The 18,751-nt window shown below is 45.6% G+C and overlaps 1 protein-coding gene across 1 annotated transcript in view; it reads right to left on the reverse strand.

Annotated features, from left to right (window-relative positions):
* Window positions 1-18,751, reverse strand: part of MTOR (mechanistic target of rapamycin kinase) — a 151,908-nt gene that overhangs the window by 103,006 nt on the left and 30,151 nt on the right. The window contains exons 13-19 of the mRNA XM_049775256.1: window positions 17,289-17,494; window positions 11,339-11,461; window positions 10,144-10,233; window positions 9,792-9,884; window positions 8,681-8,815; window positions 8,274-8,403; window positions 4,197-4,447 (exon numbers count right to left, since the gene is read on the reverse strand). Of these exons, the coding sequence (XP_049631213.1) occupies window positions 4,197-4,447; window positions 8,274-8,403; window positions 8,681-8,815; window positions 9,792-9,884; window positions 10,144-10,233; window positions 11,339-11,461; window positions 17,289-17,494 (1,028 nt within the window). The remainder of the gene's footprint in view (window positions 1-4,196; window positions 4,448-8,273; window positions 8,404-8,680; window positions 8,816-9,791; window positions 9,885-10,143; window positions 10,234-11,338; window positions 11,462-17,288; window positions 17,495-18,751) is intronic.

An 18,751-nucleotide genomic window follows, 5' to 3' on the forward strand; every position in this document is an offset into this window, starting at 1 on the left:
CCCTCAGAAGTTCTCCTTTATTTTAGAGACCCTGGTTGACTTTGATAACTTGCCATTAAGGGCTACTTGTGACTTTTTTACTCTTCCTTTTCTAGAGCTTTAATTCTAACTCTTATATAATTTAAATTCAAAATAAAGAGGAAATTCAATATACCCTGGGCCCCACTCTTTATCTCAATCTCAGCAGAGGAAGACCCCCCCCCAAACCTGAACACATACACTCTCCCCACTCATCCCATCCCCTCCTTTTTATTGTTTTGTTTTGTGTTTCAGCTGGCCATGCTCAGGGGTAACTCCTGACTCTGTCTGTATTCAGGGATTATCCCTGGTGGTACTTGGGAGATCATATGGGATGTCAGGAACTGAGCGTGGGTCAGCCATGTGAAAGGCAGGTGTCCCAGTCATTCCAGCCCCTAACCTCTTTTTTACCTTCAAATTCTCCTATTGGTTATTGCTGAACAGAATGTTGCTGTTCATAACCTTAATAAGAACAAGCTTGACCAGCCAAACATTTGGTGCTTGAGAGTATGAAAACAAACAGTAAGAGAAACCTGGGCCCGGAGAGATAGCACAGTGGTGTTTGCCTTGCAAGCAGCCGATCCAGGACCAAAGGTGGTTGGTTCGAATCCCGGTGTCCCATATGGTCCCCCGTGCCTGCCAGGAGTTATTTCTGAGCAGACAGCCAGGAGTAACCCCTGAGCACCGCCGGGTGTAACCCAAAAACCAAAAAAAAAAAAAAAAAAAAAAAGAGAGAAACCTGACACCAAATAAAATGGGGGAATAAGAAGGACTGCATCAGGAAAACTGCATACCAACGGACTCTACAGTACTTAAGAGTCTAGTCACTGCACGGGCAAGACCAGACTCAACAGAGCCACCCCTGTCCCTGGCCCCTCTTCCAAGAATCACTGCTGACAAGGAGACAACAAGCATAAGAATTCAACTTGTGCTATGTAAAATCTGAAGAAAAGAAAGTCAAAGCTGGAACAAAGGAAAATGGGATAATAATGAGGTCAGAGACAGCAAGGCCACCTCCCAATAGCTTCATTTTTCCCCATTACTACAGTAGGCACACTGGGTAATGTTCTGGGGCCTGACTCATAAGCAACAGCCACACTGTGGTCTCCTGAGCCATGTTCGTCCCTCCCAGGCAAAGAACCCAAGCAGCTACCTCATTTCCTCTCTGAGCCCTTCAGAAACTTTCCCCTCTTTTTAATCCCCTCTGGACTCTAGTGGCCTGGAAGGCTGCTCAAAGGATTAAAGGCACAGTTTGCACACAGGATGCTCAGTCCTGATCTCTGACACAGCCTAGAACCCAAGTACCACCAAGCACTATGTTAGGAGTAGCCCCAGCACGAGGCAGGGCCCCAAACAAAAACCCAAAATCTACAAGATGTAGAGTTTGTAGAATCCCCACTATATTCTCGGTTAAATAAAAATTATCTAAATCAATAAGATAAGCAAGATAAGAGCACTTACTTTACATATTCAACTATTTTATATATTCTCGGTACAAAGTCAGAAAATAGAATTTCATTTTGTTCTTGTTTTTTTTTTTTTTTTTTTTTTTTTTTTCCCTTGTTTTAGGGCCATACCTGACTGTGCTTGTTGTTGTTTTTTGGCCACACCTGCTCAGGGACTACTCCTGGCTATGAGCTCAGAAATTGCTCCTGGCTTGGGGAACCATATGGGATGCAAGAGGACGGAACCGCAGTCCGTCCTAGGCAGATGCCTTACCGTTAGCGCCACAGCTCTGGCCCTGTGATCAAGGTTTATTCCTGGCTCAGGAATTATTCCTACTGTGGCTTGGGGACCATGAGATGCCAGGAATTGAACACAGATCACCCACAAACCAGGCAAGTGCCCTACCTACTGTATGATAGCTCCAGCACCTAGAAAATACGATATCTAAGGGCCAGCAAGGTGGCGCTAGAGGTAAGGTGTCTGCCTTGCAAGCGCTGGCCAAGGAAGGACCTTGATTTGATCCCCTGGCGTCCCATATGATCCCCCCAAGCCAAGGGCAATTTCTGAGCGCTTAGCCAGGAGTAACCCCTGAGCATCAAATGGGTGTGGCCCCCCCCAAAAAAAAAAAAAAAGAAAAGAAAAGAAAATATGATTTCTAGAGCTGGAGAGATAGCACAGTGGTAGGGTATTTGCCTTGCATGCAGCTGACCCAGGACGGACCCGGGTTCAATTCTCAGCATCCCATATATAGTCCTCCAATCCTGCCAGAAGTGACTTCTGAATTCAGAGCCAGGAATAACCCCTGAGCGCTCCCAGGTTTGGCCCAAAAATTAAAAAAGAAAAAAGAAAAGATACCACTTTATCAAGTCAAGTGCACATAAAATTAAAATATATATAACTAATCCGAGGAATTAAGTTACCTTTTAAACACAGAAGTATGAATATATACCCAAATAAAATTGATTCTCAAAATAGCAGGAATTACTGAGTCTTGTTTTCTTCACAGGGGGTGGAGTTATGGGCATACAGTAGTAAACTATTTGGGCTATTTCCAACGCAATTCTTGGGATCACTGCTGGAAGTGCTCAGGATATCAGGCATGCCGGGGACTGAACCTGGGCCTCCGCCTGCAAAGCATATGACCCAGCCCTTTGAGTTCTATTTTGTTTTTGTTTTTGTTTTTTTGGGCCACACCCGGTAATGCTCAGGGGTTACTCCTGGCTATGTGCTCAGAAGTTGCTCCTGGCTTGGGGGACCATATGGGACACCGGGGGATCGAACCGCGGTCCGTCCAAGGCTAGCGCAGGCAAGGCAGGCACCTTACCTTTAGCGCCACCGCCCGGCCCCGCCCTTTGAGTTCTTATCCTGTCTCTGCGAAGTTGTTTTAACTGCAGTATATCTGCTACCTGTTGTAATACACATCCCAGTGGAGCTGCACTCAGGTCTGGGGCTGGGCCTGCCAATACTTGGCCCTGGGGGAATGCCATGTCTGTGGTTCTGGAAGCAGAGGCGTATGGTGTAGAGATCAAACTTTGGGTGCCCGTGTCAGGCATATGCTTGACCCCCTATAGCTCTGTCACTGACCCGGGTTTGCTGACTGGTGTAGGTCCACAGCAGTTTCCTGCTGTCCATGAAAAAGCTTCTGCCACGTAACTGACAGGAGTGTCAACTGTTGCGTTGTGAACTGGTGCATGGCAGCACTGGAAGAAGGGCCAAACCAATACTACAAGTGCCAGCAATCACAAAACTGCTTTTAGTGTTTTGTGATTTAGAGAAAAAGAGAAGAGAAATGGAGTAGGGGAAAATTCACATAGAAAAGTACCAAATAGGGCCCAGAGAAATAGCACAGCGGCGTTTGCCTTGCAAGCAGCCGATCCAGGACCAAAGGTGGTTGGTTCGAATCCCGGTGTCCCATATGAAGTCCCGTGCCTGTCACGAGCTATTTCTGAGCAGACAGCCAGGAGTAACCCCTGAGCGCCGCCGGGTGTGGCCCAAAAACAAAACAAAACCAAAAAAAAAAAAAAGAAAAGAAAAGTACCAAATAAACAAAGTAGAGGGGGCTGAAGAGATGGCTCAAAGGACTGAGTAAGGGCTTCACATGCAGGAGAGCCAGGTTCAGTCTATGTTAACACATGGTCCCCTGTGTATCACATAGAGTAGTCTCCAATCACCAGTGAGTGTGGTGCAAAAAAAGATCATGAAAGAAGTTAAAGTAACTGGGCATAGGACCGTGCGTGGCCTGGTCTCAAAGGCTCTCCCCACAGATTACTGAGGACAAAGGAAAGGAGTCACTTCTCAGTCTGACAGGGACCAGTTACAAATCAACAACATGAAGACAAACTGACATGAAATCTGGTAAGACATATACCACCTCCCCTCCCCTCCCCTCTGTGGTACTCACTCGAGTGTCTGACTTTGCTCTAATTCTGAAGTAGCTCGAGACCCACACTATGAAGAGTATTATGTCTTATAAGACAACTGGACTCAACTCTGGATGACTGGGAACTAAGGCGAATGCTGTCCCTCTTGCACCCCCTCACTGGCCAGGCACCTTCTAGTCATTGAGAGCAACTATGCCAAGAAATTGAGCCACGCTGGTGAAAGCTGTACAGGGCAGTTAGAGGCAAAGCGGGGAGAAGGGGGGTACCAGGCTAGCAGCAGGGGACAGGGAGGCACAGACAGGCCTGGGGCACAGGGCAGGGAGAAGAAAGGATGGGGAGGTTTCTACTTACTTCCCGGATGGCCCCGTCACACACCCGAATGACATTCAGGAATGTGGGCATGACCTGGGGCAGGAACTGCACACACTTGAGTCCCAGGGACTTGAAGATAAAGGTGATGGCCTGGACGACCATGGTGTGGTGGTGGGACAGGGACTGGTCTCGGAAGATACGCATCAGGGCCACCATGGACACGGCCGGGTAGAACTCATCCAGGGGCAGGTTGCCCATGTTGACTAGCATCTCACTGGTGCTGTAGTCCGCTGGGACAAACGATGGTGACACGCATGAGCAAGACACGAGTTTGGACTTTTAACTAACACTCAATAGTTGTTAACACTCAGCAAACCCTGACAGGCACCGGCATCCTTTCGCTCCACACTGGGCTTTAAGGCCACTGCAGACACAGGCTCTTCGGGGAGCCAATTCCACATCCAGGACTAAACGGTTTCTGGCTTTTCTGTGATCCAAACCATACAAGTCTAAAACAAGACTGGATGGGTTTTCTTCAAATTGCTCTGGGTAACGCAGTTTCTTACCACTGCGGTTTTCAACTTGGTAGCTGGAGCCATCAATAAAAATAATTACTTCCTCAAATCAAAGTAAAGGGGATTAAATTAGGCAAACATCTGTTGAACAGCTGCTTGGAGTCCCCAGAGAATTCAGACAAGTCAGTGGTAAAAGCTACCTGATCCAAACAGCCAGGATCTTGAGGACTGGGACTGAAAAGATAGAACAGGGGAAAGACCTTGTCCCCAGCCCACCCTAGCTGGCACCACCTAGGGTCCAATGAGTCCTGAAAGGACTCACTCCTAAGCACCAAACCATTGATGGACTAGAAACTGAATCAGGGGTTCCCAAACCTATTTGGTCTAGTAACCCCCTTTTCCAGAAAAATAACCACGTAATGCCTCTGAGAATAATCTTTCTTTGTCCTATTTTTGTTTGGGGCTTACACAGTGCTTGGGTTTACTACTAACTGTTGACTAGGGATCCCTCTCAGTGCAAACAGACAGAGCGCTATCAGACTGACCCTGGGCTTCATGCAGGCAGAGCCTCTGCTCCAGTCTGTTGGGCTGCTTCCCTGGCTGGCAATCCCCCTCCCTGTTATCATGTCTGAAAGACACCCAATGTAACTCCTCCTCCTCTCCCCTGCCCCCTGGATTGTTCCAGAGACTCCCGGGCCATGGTTTTGCCCACTTTGCAACACAGGACTGAGTATTAAGTAGGGGTAGGGCGAGGCTCTTGCTCCTAACAGCTCAGGACCAAGCAAAATAACTGCCACTTCTTTAGGTTTTCAAAATTGTTGTACCTGTGAACTAGCATTGGTCTGCAGACCAATTGCTAAAAACTGCAGCTCTAATATACACAAGAGCAAACAGAAAACAATCTACTCCCACACAAAGAATTAAGAAACACATTTCTTCTATTTGGGGAAGTAACGTTTTGTTGAATTAGGTGGGAGAGCTGCTCAATTTTCACTTTCAAAACTCAGCTTGCACTGGCAAACAAAAGGAAAAGAATTCCCCGGCCCCATGCCCATTAGGCCCTCACCCCACCTCTCTGACTTCTTGTCAAAAGGCAAAAGGGCTCTAGACCTAGACCACATGGATTTCTGATTTCGATGTTTTTCTACAACCCAGAGTCCTGCCTCAGAATTCTTGACTCATTAAAACCAGGGATTGGGCCAGAGAGATAGTACAGCAGGTAGGGCACATGCCCTGCATACCACCAATTCAGGTCTGATCCTCAGCATCTCATGTGGTCCCCAACACTGCCAAGAGTGACCCCTGAGCGCAGAGACAGGAGTAACCCCTGAACATTATCAGGTATGGCCCCAAAACAAACAAAATAAAAAAAACCATGGATTAAAAATTGTGTCCTCAGGGCCAGAGAGATAGCTCAGCGATAGGACGTTTGCCTTGCACACATATGGCCCCCTGTTCCCCTGTGCCTGAAAGGAAGGAAAAAAGGAAGGAAGGAAGGAGGGAGGAAGGGAGGGAGGGAGGGAGGGGGGAGGGAGGGAGGGAGAGAGAGAGAGAGAGAAAGAGAGAAAGAGAGAGAGAAAGAGAGACAGAAAGAAACAAAGGGAGAAAGAAAGAAAGAAAGAAAGAAAGAAAGAAAGAAAGAAAGAAAGAAAGAAAGAAAGAAAGAAAGAAAGAAAAGAAAGAAAGAAAGAAAGAAAGAAAGAAAGAAAGAAGAAGAAAGAGAAAGAAAGAAAGAAAGAAAGAAAGAAAGAAAAGAAAGAAGAAAGAAAGAAGAAAGAAAGAAAGAAGAAAGAAAGAAAGAAAGAAAGAAAAGAAAGAAAGAAAGAAAAAGAAAAGAAAGAAAAAGAAAGAAAGAAAGAAAGAAAGAAAGAGAGAGAAAGAGAGAAAGAAAGAAAGAAGAAAGAAGAAAGAAAGAAGAAAGAAAGAAGAGAGAAGAAAGAAGAAAGAAAGAGAAGAAGAAAGAAAGAAAGAAAGAAGAAAGAAAGAAAGAAAGAAGAAAGAAAGAAAGAAAGAAAGAAAGAAAGAAAGAAAGAAAGAAAGAAAGAAAGAAAAGAAAGAAAGAAAGAAAGAAAAGAGAAGAAGAAAGAAGAAGAAAGAAAGAAAGAAAGAAAGAAAGAAAAAAAGAAAGAAAGAAGAGAAAAAGAAAGAAAGAAGAAAGAAAAGAAAGAAGAAAGAAAGAAAGAAAGAAGAAAGAAAGAAGAAGAAAGAAAGAAAGAAAGAAAGAGAAGAAGAAAAAAAGAAAGAAAGAAAGAAAGAAGAAAGAGAGAGAAAGAAGAAAGAAAGAAAGAGAAAGAAGAAGAAAGAAGAAAGAAAGAAAGAAGAAAGAGAAGAAAGAAAAGAAAAAGAAAGAAAAAGAAAAAGAAAAAAGAAGAAAGAAAGAAAGAAGAAAGAAGAAAGAAAGAAAGAAAGCAAGAAAGAAAGAAAGAGAAGAAAGAAAGAAAGAAAGATAAGTAAGAAAGAAAGAAAGAAAGAAAGAATAAAGAAAGAAAGAAAGAAAGAAAGAAAGAAAGAAAGAATGAGGAAAGAAAGAAAGAAGGAGAAAAAAGAAAGAAAAAGAAAGAATAAAGAAAGAAAGAAAGAAAGAAAGAAAGAAAGAAAGAAAGAAAGAATTGTATCCTCTTCCAGGCCAGGGCAATAGCACAACAGGTAGGGCATTTGCCTTGTATGTGGCTGACCTGGGTTCAATCCCCTGCATTCCATATGATCCTCTAAGCACTGCTAGGAGTAATTCCTTAAGCACAGAGCCAGGAGTAAGCGCTGAGCATCACCACATGTGGTCAAAATAAAATTTAAAAAATTAACTCAAGGGGCCGGGAAGGTGGCGCTAGAGGTAAGGTGTCTGCCTTGCAAGCACTAGCATAGGACGGGCCAGGGTTCGATCCCCCGGCGTCCCATATGGTCCCCCCAAGCCAGGGGCAATTTCTAAGTGCATAGCCAGGAGTAACCCCTGAGCGTCAACGGGTGTGGCCCAAAAAAAAAACAAAAAACAAAACAAAAAAATTAACTCAAAATTGTATCTTCTTCCTCGTTAGGTGCCTGGAACCAAAAATATCAAATCAGCACTAAAAAAAGAACAAGGGATAGACATGTGAGGAAGTAGTAAGTCACAGACAGCTTCCTCATTAGCATCAAAAAGCAAGTACAGGGGGCCGGAGAGAAAGCATGGAGGTAAGGCGTTTGACTTGCATGCAAAAGGACAGTGATTCGAATCTCATATGGTCCCCCGAGCCTGCCAGGAAGAGATTTCTGAGCATAGAGCCAGGAGGAACTCCTGAACACTGCCGGATGTAACCCAAAACTAAAACCAAAACCAAAACCAAAAACAAGTACACACTTAGACTAGTCAGAGTTGACAAAATAATCTGGCTGGTCACAAGGTCTTGAGAACCATTGGGAAGCAGGACCCTACTATGAATTAAGAGGAAATGACTGAATTTCATTCCAAAGTTATTAATCAGTCCATATATATGAGCCCATAATTTCACTATGCATCCAAGTAGAGCTTTTACACAGTTCCCAGCCCACAAATCCTTCTAAACACTCTGGCAAAGGCTTACAGCGGCAGGCACTTGGCAAATCTCTCCCAATTCCCTCAACTCACAGGAATCCTGACTAGACTTGGACTCTGACAGGCTGACAGCTGAAGCATCCCGGGACTGGTCGATCATGCCGATGTTCACTTTGTGCTTGTAGGGATCCAAGGCCCCCAAGAGACCCAGAACACGGATAGCCTGGGCAAGAAGGAAACATCCGTCACAACCTCTGATGATATGTCCACGAATACCCCTTTCAATCTCCCCAATTCCAAATTCACCACCCAGCTCCATGAACAAAGCAAAGGGGCTAATACACGCAGTACATGTTAATGCCACAAACTTCTCTATCCGTTCTGGTAGTACGTGCATGTGTGAATTTGGGGACCCACCCCACACTTGCAAGACAAGTGACCTTTTTATTCATGGCCCTCAACAACACCCCAAAGACCAAGCTGGGCCACGTTCCTCCTACCTCTCGCCGTGTACCCTGGTTCTGCTCAGTTTTCAGAAAATTCAGCAACACTTCCAGCAAAGTAGGGTATTTTCTGTAGGGTTCCACCACATAGCCCGTGCTGGCCACCAGCTGTCCGAGGGTCCATAAAGCCACCTGGGCAGGCAAAAGATGACATGCTTCAATGAGCCAGGAAGACAGAAAAGAAAGGAAAGCTTTGTAACCTTCATTAACTGATTGTAACAAGCGATATAAGCTATTACAACACACACACACACACACACACACACACACACACACACACACACACGCACGCATGCACGCACGCGCACACACGCACGCACACATGCACAAACTTCCAGTATAAAGACACTAAACATGATCAGGAGTCATAAAGGGCCATAAAATAAGGTCACTAGAGCACAAACTGGTCACAATTCCTGGACTCACAAATAAAGACTCTGGGGCCCGGAGAGATAGCACAGCGGCGTTTGCCTTGCAAGCAGCCAATCCAGGACCAAAGGTTGTTAGTTCGAATCCCGGTGTCCCATATGGTCCCCCGTGCCTGCCAGGAGCTATTTCTGAGCAGACAGCCAGGAGTAACCCCTGAGCACTGCCGGGTGTGGCCCAAAAACCAAAAAAAAAAAAAAAAAAAAAAGAAACCCACTTACAAATAAAGACTCTGCTAACCATTCTCCAGTTAAAGCCTTTCTGGATCCTAGTAACTAACAAGAGCAATCTGACTCAGAAGGGCAGAGACTGTCCTTCAGTTGTTGACTCATGACTTCCACTTTTAGCCAGGCTCAAGGAGGCTGAGGCCAAGCCCTGTGTGTATCCCAAGGCAGTGGCCACCATTTTCTCCTTTCCCCTAGGAACTGGGTCTAACATAAGATCTATAGTTCCTTCTGGATACAGCAATGGCACGGTCTGCTCTAAATCTCACTGGAAGCGACTCACTAGAGAATTCACTAATTCTAATTTTAAAGCTTCTGCCCATTTCACTCAGTCAACAACTACTTGCAAGTAATTACCATGTACCAAGCACTATTAGGTACTGGCCGGAACATGGAGGTGACAGAGGAAGACCAAGTCCCTGACCACTCCTGGTCACTCGGGAAGCCATGGTACTCACCTGTCTTTTAGCCAAAAGAGAAGAGTCTTGGAGCATGTCCATGATGATGATAAAAAGTTCATCAACCCATTTCCTCATTTCTAGGCCGCTAACCTACAAAAAGAGAAAGAGAATGGAAGAGGGGCCAGGGAGAGAGCTGGGAGCGTTCAATTGCATACTCTGCATGTGGGAGTCCTGGGTTTGAGCCCTGGTCCCAGAAGGTCCTCTGAGAACCAACAAGAGCCATTCACGAGCACTGCCCAGATGTAGCCCAAAGAAGAAGAAGAAGAAGAAGAAAATTCTTCTAACTTCCAACTACTGTATAGGCTAAACAGTTTCTTTCTACCCTATCCAAAAAATGATATCCCCTTACCTGTGCCAACTCCCCTATTGTAGCCAAGACATTGTTGATGACCCCTGGGTTTGGGTCAGGGTCTGGATCTTTCAGTTTTAAGATTAAAGCCTGTGAAAGAAGGTATGAGTAAATAAATCAAAGCTGTATCAACTTAAAACCTCTAAGTAAAATTCACCCAAGAGACCACGCCTGTCACAGTTACCTTACTGCTAAGTGTTATGAATTCAGGAGAATGTGAATTCTCAAACTCTCCTCCACACTGAACAGGAGTCTGACATATAAGACAACTGGGAGGTGTCAAGATCTGTGTGGTCATTTGCCCAAGGTCACAGAAATAAAGAAAGACATTACAAGCCTTTAATGACTCAAAGGCTGGTGGTGTGTGCGTGAGAGTGGGGAGAGGGGAGGTATGTTGGGGAGGGAGGGCCTCCCAAAAGACAAGTGTAAAATCTAAGTCATATCTCTTACCCTATTTCCAATTTCCTTTCCTTTCTTTTCCTTTCCTTTCCTTTCCTTTCCTTTCCTTTCCTTTCCTTTCCTTTCCTTTTTCCTTTTTCCCTTTCCTTTCCTTTCCTTTTTCCTTTCCTTTCCTTTTTCCTTTCCTTTCCTTTCCTTTCCTTTTTCCTTTCCTTTCCTTTCCTTTTTCCTTTCCTTTCCTTTCCTTTCCCCTTTTTCCTTTTTCCTTTCCTTTTTCCTTTCCTTTTTCCTTTCCTTCCCTTTTTCCTTTCCTTTCCTTTCCTTTCCTTTTTCCTTTCCCCTTTCCTTTCCTTTCCTTTTTCCTTTCCTTTCCTTTCCTTTCTTTCTTTTTTTTTTTTTTTTTGGTTTTAGGGTCACATCGGCAGCACTAAGGGTTACTCCTGGCTCTACACTCAGAAATTGCTCCTGGCATGCTCAGGGGACCAATGGGATGCCAGGATTCAACTACCTCGTGCTATCTCTCCAGCTCCTCCAATTTTATTTTCATTTTGGGGAGCTTCCAGGTACTGCTGTCCACTAACATGTCCTTCCTAACTTCAACCTTCCAAGGAGCAGCCTTTCCAGCACCTGGGGAGACTCGTAGTTTTCTCTGAGCGCTTGATAAGGCTTCTGGCCCCAAGTCTGGGACTAAGAAACTGTCTACATTGTTTGGCACCACCCTGAACAGCAATGCACTTCACTGCCCTCCCACAAAACAATGGGTACGAGCAAGTGCCAGTCCGTCCGCACAAGGTACCTTCAAAATAGGCTCCATGTAAGGTCGAATGAGTCGGGGGGCATTAGACACCAGGTGCCCTAGCATGCGGGCGCTCTGCTCTTTGATTCTTCCGATGCCACTGTGCTCCAACTCTGTCAGAATCTGCATGAAGAAAGGCTCATATTGACAAAAGAAATTCTGGAGTGAAAACTGGGTGTCAAAAGGGAAAGTGTGGCTGGAAACTACGAGAGGGATCAAGTGACTTTAGGACCCTCCACCAGTGAAGGACCTAGGTGTCTTGCAGCTCACAGGAAGTCTAGGAACTGTGTGACTGGCAGGGAAATAGCCTGACAGCTCCCTTTTCCTTCTGTCACAGCACTCAGGGCCCCACAGTCCTCTCCACAGCTCAACTTCTTTTCTTGTGTTTGTTTGTTTGTTTGTTTTTGTTTTGGGGCCACACCAGGTGTCGCTCAGGAGTTACTCCTGGCTCTGCCTCAGAAATCGCTCCTGGCAGGCTCAGGGGACCATTAGAACACTGGGAATCAGACGTAGGTCCGTCCTGGGTCAGCCACGTGCAAGGCAAACGACCGCTGTGCTATTGCTCCGTCCCAACACAGCTGGGCTTCTAACAGAGCAGCACAGTCAGAGAAGATGGAGAAAACCAATAGGGATATTGTGAGCTGAGTTACCAAAGATGAGGAATGAAAGGAGAACTCTCCAAGGGAAACTATGCTTGTTCAGACAAGGATGAAGAGGGTCTATAAATAACAGAGCAAACAAAGAGCATCAGAATAGCCAGAAAGTCAAAGGAATATTGAAACTTGGCAGCTACTCCAGGTGTTACCACCAGACAAGCCAATGTAGACCATTTCAATAGGTCCCCCCTGGACCTTCGTAAAGAGAGATAACAGGTCTCTTCTAACTGACATCTATAAAACAACAACAGGTCAGCATATCTGTGCTCAGAGAAAGAACTTCATACAGATTTTTCTCTTTTTTTGGTATTTGGGTCATGCCCAGCGGAGCTCAAGGGTTAATCCTGGCTCTTTGCTCAGAAATTGCCCCTGGATGCATGCTGGGAATAGGGTTGGAGGGAGGACAACACAAGTGGTGGGAATGATTCATTGTCACTATGTACCTTAAATATTACCATTTACGATTTGTAATTCACTTTGGTCACAATAAAATTTATTAAAAAAAAAAAAAAGAGAGAGAGAGAAAAGCCCGGAGAGATAGCACAGCGGCTTTTGCCTTGCAAGCAGCCGATCCAGGACCTAAGGTGGTTGGTTCGAATCCCGGTGTCCCATATGGTTCCCCGTGCCTGCCAGGAGCTATTTCTGAGCAGACAGCCAGGAGTGACCCCTGAGCACCGCCGGGTGTGGCCCAAAAACACCCCCCAAAAAAAGAGAGAGAGAGAGAGAAAAGAAAGCAACCACAGTACACTTATTGGGAAAATATTCTCAAACAATGTATCTTACAAAATATAAACCTGTCTAACTCAGCCACAAAACAACAAACCTCCTTAAGTAATTCAATTAAAAAATGAGCAGAGAATCTAGAGTTACTCCAAAGTCATTCAAATGACCAATATTCTTCATCACTGATCATTAGAGAAATGCAATAAAACAAACATGAAATACTGTCATTGAGCATTTAGAATGACTAGTATTTAAAAAAAATCAAAATGAGTTTTAATGACAATATAAGGAAAGGGATACCATGTACAGAGTTTGCGGGAATTTATATCACTATGGCTACAACTGAAATTTTCTCAAAATAAAAAATAGAAATGCAGGGGGCCAGAGAGATAGCATGGAGGTAGGGCATTTGCCTTGCATGCAGACGGCTAGTGGTTTGAATTCCGGCATCCCATATGGTCCCCTGAGCCTGCCAAGAGTGATTTCTGAGCATGGAGTCAGGAGTAACCCCTGAGCCCTGCCTGGTGTATACCAAAAACCAAAAAGAAAAAAAAAAAGCCATATTATCCAGCTCTTTTGCATATTGGTATTTGAATGTGAAATAAAAAAAAATGTGAAATATGGGGCCGGGAAGGTGGTGCTAGAAGTAAGGTGTCTGCCTTGCAAGCGCTAGCATAGGACGGACAGCAGTTCGATCCCCCAGCGTCCCATATGGTCCCCCCAAGCCAGGGGCAATTTCTGAGCGCATAGCCAGGAGTAACCCCTGAGTGTCAAACGGGTGTGGCCCAAAAACCAAAAACCAAACAAAACAAAACAAAACAAAAAATGTGAAATAAAAAATGTGAAATAAAAAATGTGAAACTGGGGGCCGGGCGGTGGCGCTAAAGGTAAGGTGCCTGCCTTGCCTGCGCTAACCTTGGACGGACCGCGGTTCGATCCCCCGGTGTCCCATATGGTCCCCCAAGCCAGGAGCAACTTCTGAGCACATAGCCAGGAGTAACCCCTGAGCGTTACTGGGTGTGGCCCAAAAACCAAAAAAAAAAAAAAAAAAAAAAAAAAAAAAAAAAAAATGTGAAACTAGGGGCTGGTGAGGTGGCGCTAGAGGTAAGGTGTCTGCCTTGCAAGCGTTAGCCAAGGAAGGACCATAGTTCGATCCCCCGGAGTCCCATATGGTCCCCCCAAGCCAGGGGCAATTTCTGAGCACTTAGCCAGGAGTAACCCCTGAGCTTCAAACGGGTGTGACCGAAAAAAACCAGAAAAAAAGAAAAAGTGAAAATAAAAATTTGATTATAAAAAAAAGAATCCTGGGGCCGGAAAGATAGCATGGAAGTAAGCTGTTTGCCTCGCATGCAGAAGGTCGGTGGTTCGAATCCCGGCATCCCATATGGTCCCCCGAGTCTGCCAGGAGCAATTTCTTTTTTTTTTTTTTTTTTGGTTTTTGGGCCACACCCTGTGACGCTCAGGGGTTACTCCTGGCTATGCGCTCAGAAGTTGCTCCTGGCTTCTTGGGGGACCATATGGGACGCTGGGGGATCGAACCGCGGTCCGTCCTAGGCTAGCGCAGGCAAGGCAGGCACCTTACCTCCAGCGCCACCGCCCGGCCCCGCCAGGAGCAATTTCTGAGTGTAAAGCCAGGAGTAACCCCTGAGCGCTGCCAGGTGTGACCCAAAAACCAAAAAAAAAAAAAAAAAGAATCCACATTTCATATTTTTTCCTTTTTTTTTTTTTTTTTGTTTGTTTTTTTGTTTTTGGGCCACACCCGGTGACGCTCAGGGGTTACTCCTGGCTATGCGCTCAGAAGTCGCTCCTTGCTTGGGGGACCATATGGGACACCGGGGGATCGAACCGCGGTCCGTCCAAGGCTAGCGCAGGCAAGGCAGGCACCTTACCTCTAGCGCCACCGCCCGGCCCTCATATTTTTTCTAAGTTAAGCTCCAAAATTACATGTGGTAAATATTCCCTAATAGTATATTGCTAATGGGAATGAAATGGTTCCCACAGGTTTGAAACATTGATTTACAACTCTACTGATGCTCTAAGTACTACCTGAAATAAAAAAATTGATCAAAAAAAAAAAATCACGGGGCCGGTGAGGTGGCGCTAGAGGTAAGGTGTCTGCCTCGCAAGCGCTAGACCACGGTTCGATCCCCCAGCGTCCCATATGGTCCCCCCAAGCCAGGGGGGACAAAACAAAAAAAAAAAATCACGGGCCATGGGGCCTGAGAGATAGCATGGAGGTAAGGCGTTTGCCTTGCATGCAAAAGGATGGTGGTTTGAATCCCGGCATCCCATATGGTCCCTGAGCCTGCCAGGAGCAATTTCTGAGCATAGCATAGAACCAGGAGTAACCCCTGAGTGCTGCAGGTTGTGAACCTCCCCCCCCCCCCAAAAAAAAGACATGAACAAAAGGCCAAAGCACATTTCAGTGCTGTTCCTTACACCCAGGAGTCAAATCAACTTCAAAAAAATTGGAACTGAAGTTTAAAAACGAGAAAAGTATTTAAAACTACTGAATTTCAAGAGCTTAGCTCAGTACTAGTTAGCCTAAAATCTTAGGCTTTTTTAGGGGTCAATGAGATAACTCAAAGGGCTGAGTTCAAGCCTTGCCTGCAGGAGATACAACTTCAATCCCTGGTACCACCTAGTCCCCTAGGCAACATCAGAGGTGACCTTGTGCACAGAGCTTGGAGTAGCCCTAAGCAACACCAGTTATGAGCTCTATGCTCAGAAACTGTTCCTGGCTAGGGGGTCCATATGTGACACCGGGAATCGAACCAGGTCTACCAGGGTCAGCTGTGTGCAAGGCAAACGCCCTACTACTGTGCTATCGCTCCAGCCCCTATCCAGGGGTTTCTGTCTGTCTCTGTGCTCAGAAGTGACTCCTGGTAGTGCTTGAGGGGCCATATATGATGCCAAGGATCAAATCAGGGCCAGCTGCTTACAAAATTAATTTTTCTTTTGGTTTTTGGTCCACCCCCAGCAGTGCTCAGAGCTTACTCCTGGCTTTGCACTCAGGAATCCCTCCGAGTGACTTCAAGAGACCATCAGGGATGCCAGAGATACAACCTGGGTCAGACCACAGTGTACAAGGGAAGCACTAGACCTATTGTGATATCACTCCAGCCCACAAGGCAAGCTTACCTTGATCCCAGTGCTCTCCCTTTGACCCTGAACTTAGATATTTCAAAGACTTCAAATGACAGCCATCCCCAATGTGAGCCAGCAGCTAAATAAACCATTAGGCTAGAAACAGAAGCGCCAAGGTACAAATCATCTTCTAATCTCTTGATTAATGATATGTGACAGCCACTTTAATTACAAAAATCATGAATAAAGGATACTGCTCTAGAGTGAAAGTCACATTATATATTCATGATTTTCTACACTTAAGTTCATAATATGTTAAGAAAGTGTTCATTTCAAATAGAAGCCACGGAAGGAGGCAGGAAGCAAAGGCAGGATAAATGAGGCCTGAGTCACAGTGAGGCTCAGAAGGAAAGTCTGAAAGCCAGTGGTTGAGGCAAGAAGTACTGGACTGTCTTAAATTCCACCTTAAATTCCAAATGCATTGCTCACAAGGACACCAGAGCAGTGATATACTACCTGAGTAGTAGGAAACCAAAAAATGAAGGGGTCAGAGAAAAAGCACAGTGGCAGGGTACTTGCCTTGCAAGCAGCCAACCCAGTACCAATGGTGGTTTGAGTCCTGGCATCCCATGGTTCCCCCATGCCTGCCAGGAGCAATATCTGAGAGTTACTCAGGAGTAACCCCTGAGTGCTGCCGGGTGTGGCCCCAAAACCAAAAACAAACAAACAAACAAACAAAACTCAAAAAATGGAGAGTGAGGGTTCAGCAAGAATAGCAGTTCTACTAGATCTAGCAGCACTGCGCCCAGAACAAACCCTAAGCTTAAGTCCAGCAGTGTAAGTTAGTATTTCCCATTGTCAGATTAAAAAAAAGGTCGGAGAGATTACTCAGGGACTGAAGTACATACTCTGCATATAGAAGACCCAGGTTCAACCCCTGGCATCACACAGTTCCCCCAAGCACTGCCAGGAGTGACACGCAAGCAGAGTCCCTGAGTACCATGACGTCTGGCTCAAAACCAATAATAACAAAAAAGAATAAAAGTCAGGGACAACGACAATGACAAACCAGTGGCACTGAGCATTGAGAAACAATGCTGAATCACTTAGGCTTGGCCTCTGTGCTTGCCCTGGATTTAGTAGGCAAAGCACGAAGAGCAGAACAGATGCTGGGAAGACTGGCACCAGATGAAACAGATGAATAAAGCAGGCCCCAGTGTGGAGCCACCAGGGACTTGCCAGGAAGAGAGGGTCAGTTACGAGGGAAGTTTCCTGGGATGAATCGCACAATGACAAGGGCCTTCTCAGGTGACCGGCACCTGAACGGCAGCTATAATTGAAAAATTTTGGGGATGCTGGGAACCGGTGTGGCTTTTACCAAGTCTGTGATGCTTTCACCCCCTTGCCTAGACTTTCTTTCCCCAACAGCTCTCACAGCGAGAGCCCGGTCCTCTCAGCTTCTAGGCCCAAGAACGAAGCATTACCTGGATGAGCATCTTGCGCAGAAAAGGCATGACGAAGGCAGGGTTCATGCTGCTGAGCCGGCCCACCGTGCAGATAGCCAGCTCTCGGATCTCAAACACCTGGTCGTTTAGAGCCACAAATAGGGCCTGCAAGTTCTCAGCTTGGGCAAGGTGTGCATCAAAGCGCTCATCCAGGGATGCCAAGACACAGTATCGGATGTCAGGATCTGCAAGAACGATGGGGCTTGTCAGCGCCTCTCCAACAAATTCCATCTCTCCGGTCCTCTGACTATTTCCACCTCCATGCTTTCAGCCTAGAACAAGATTCCAGACACTGTTCCTCTCTGACCTGTTTCTCTCCTCTACTCACAAGAGCAAAGGTAGTAGGAGAATAAAAGATAATAACTGGAGGGCTGGAGAGATAGCATGGAGGTAAGGCATTTTCCTCGCATGCAGGATAGTGGTTCGAATTCCGGCATCCCATACGGTCTCCCGAGCCTGCCAGGTGCAATTTCTGAGCATAGAGCAAGAAGTAACCCCTGAGTGCTGCCAGTGTGGCCCAACCCCCCCCAAAAAAAGATAATAGCTGGAAATAATAAAAGATAATAACTGGAAATTGAGCTCCCATATGATCCACTTCTAGGAATACCCCTAGGAAAACAAAAATGCAATACAGAAATGCCTTCCTCACACCTATGTTCATTGCAGCACTATTTACAATAGCCAGACTTTGGAAACAATCAAAATGCCCTTCAACAGATGAATGGCTAAAGAAACTGTGGTACATATACACAATGGAATATCATGCAGCCGTCAGGAGAGATGAAGTCACGAAATTTTCATATATATTGGGTGTACATGGAATCTATTATGCTGAGTGAAGTAAGTCAGAGGAAGACAGATAGACACAGAATACTCTCACTCATCTATGGATTTTAAGAAAAATAAAAGACATTATTGAAATTATCCCCAGAGATGAGGGCTAGAAGGACCGGTTCATGATATGAAGTTCACCAAAAAGAATGGTGAGTGCAATTAAGATAAATAACTACACTGACAACTATGGTGACAATGTTAATGAGTGAGAGAAGTAGAAAGCCTGTCTAGAATACAGGCTGTGAGTGGGGTGGCAGACTGGGGACATTGGTGATGGAAATGCTGCCCTGGTGAAGGGGGGCTGTTCTTTTTATGACTGAAACCAACTACAATCATGTTTGCAATCAAAATGTTTAAATAAAGATATTAGAGAAATAAAAAAGGAACAAAAGATGACCTTGGAGGCCCGGAGAGATAGCACACCAGCGTTTGCCTTGCAAGTAGCCGATCCAGGACCAAAGGTGGTTGGTTCAAATCCCGGTGTCCCATATGGTCCCCCATGCCTGCCAGGTGCTATTTCTGAGCAGACAGCCAGGAGTAACCCCTGAGCACTGCCGCGTGTGGCCCAAAAACCAAAAAAAGAAAAAAAAAGATGACCTTGGGCCACT

This window comes from Suncus etruscus, chromosome 6 (genome assembly GCF_024139225.1).
Source record: "Suncus etruscus isolate mSunEtr1 chromosome 6, mSunEtr1.pri.cur, whole genome shotgun sequence".
Lineage (NCBI taxonomy): Eukaryota > Metazoa > Chordata > Mammalia > Eulipotyphla > Soricidae > Suncus > Suncus etruscus.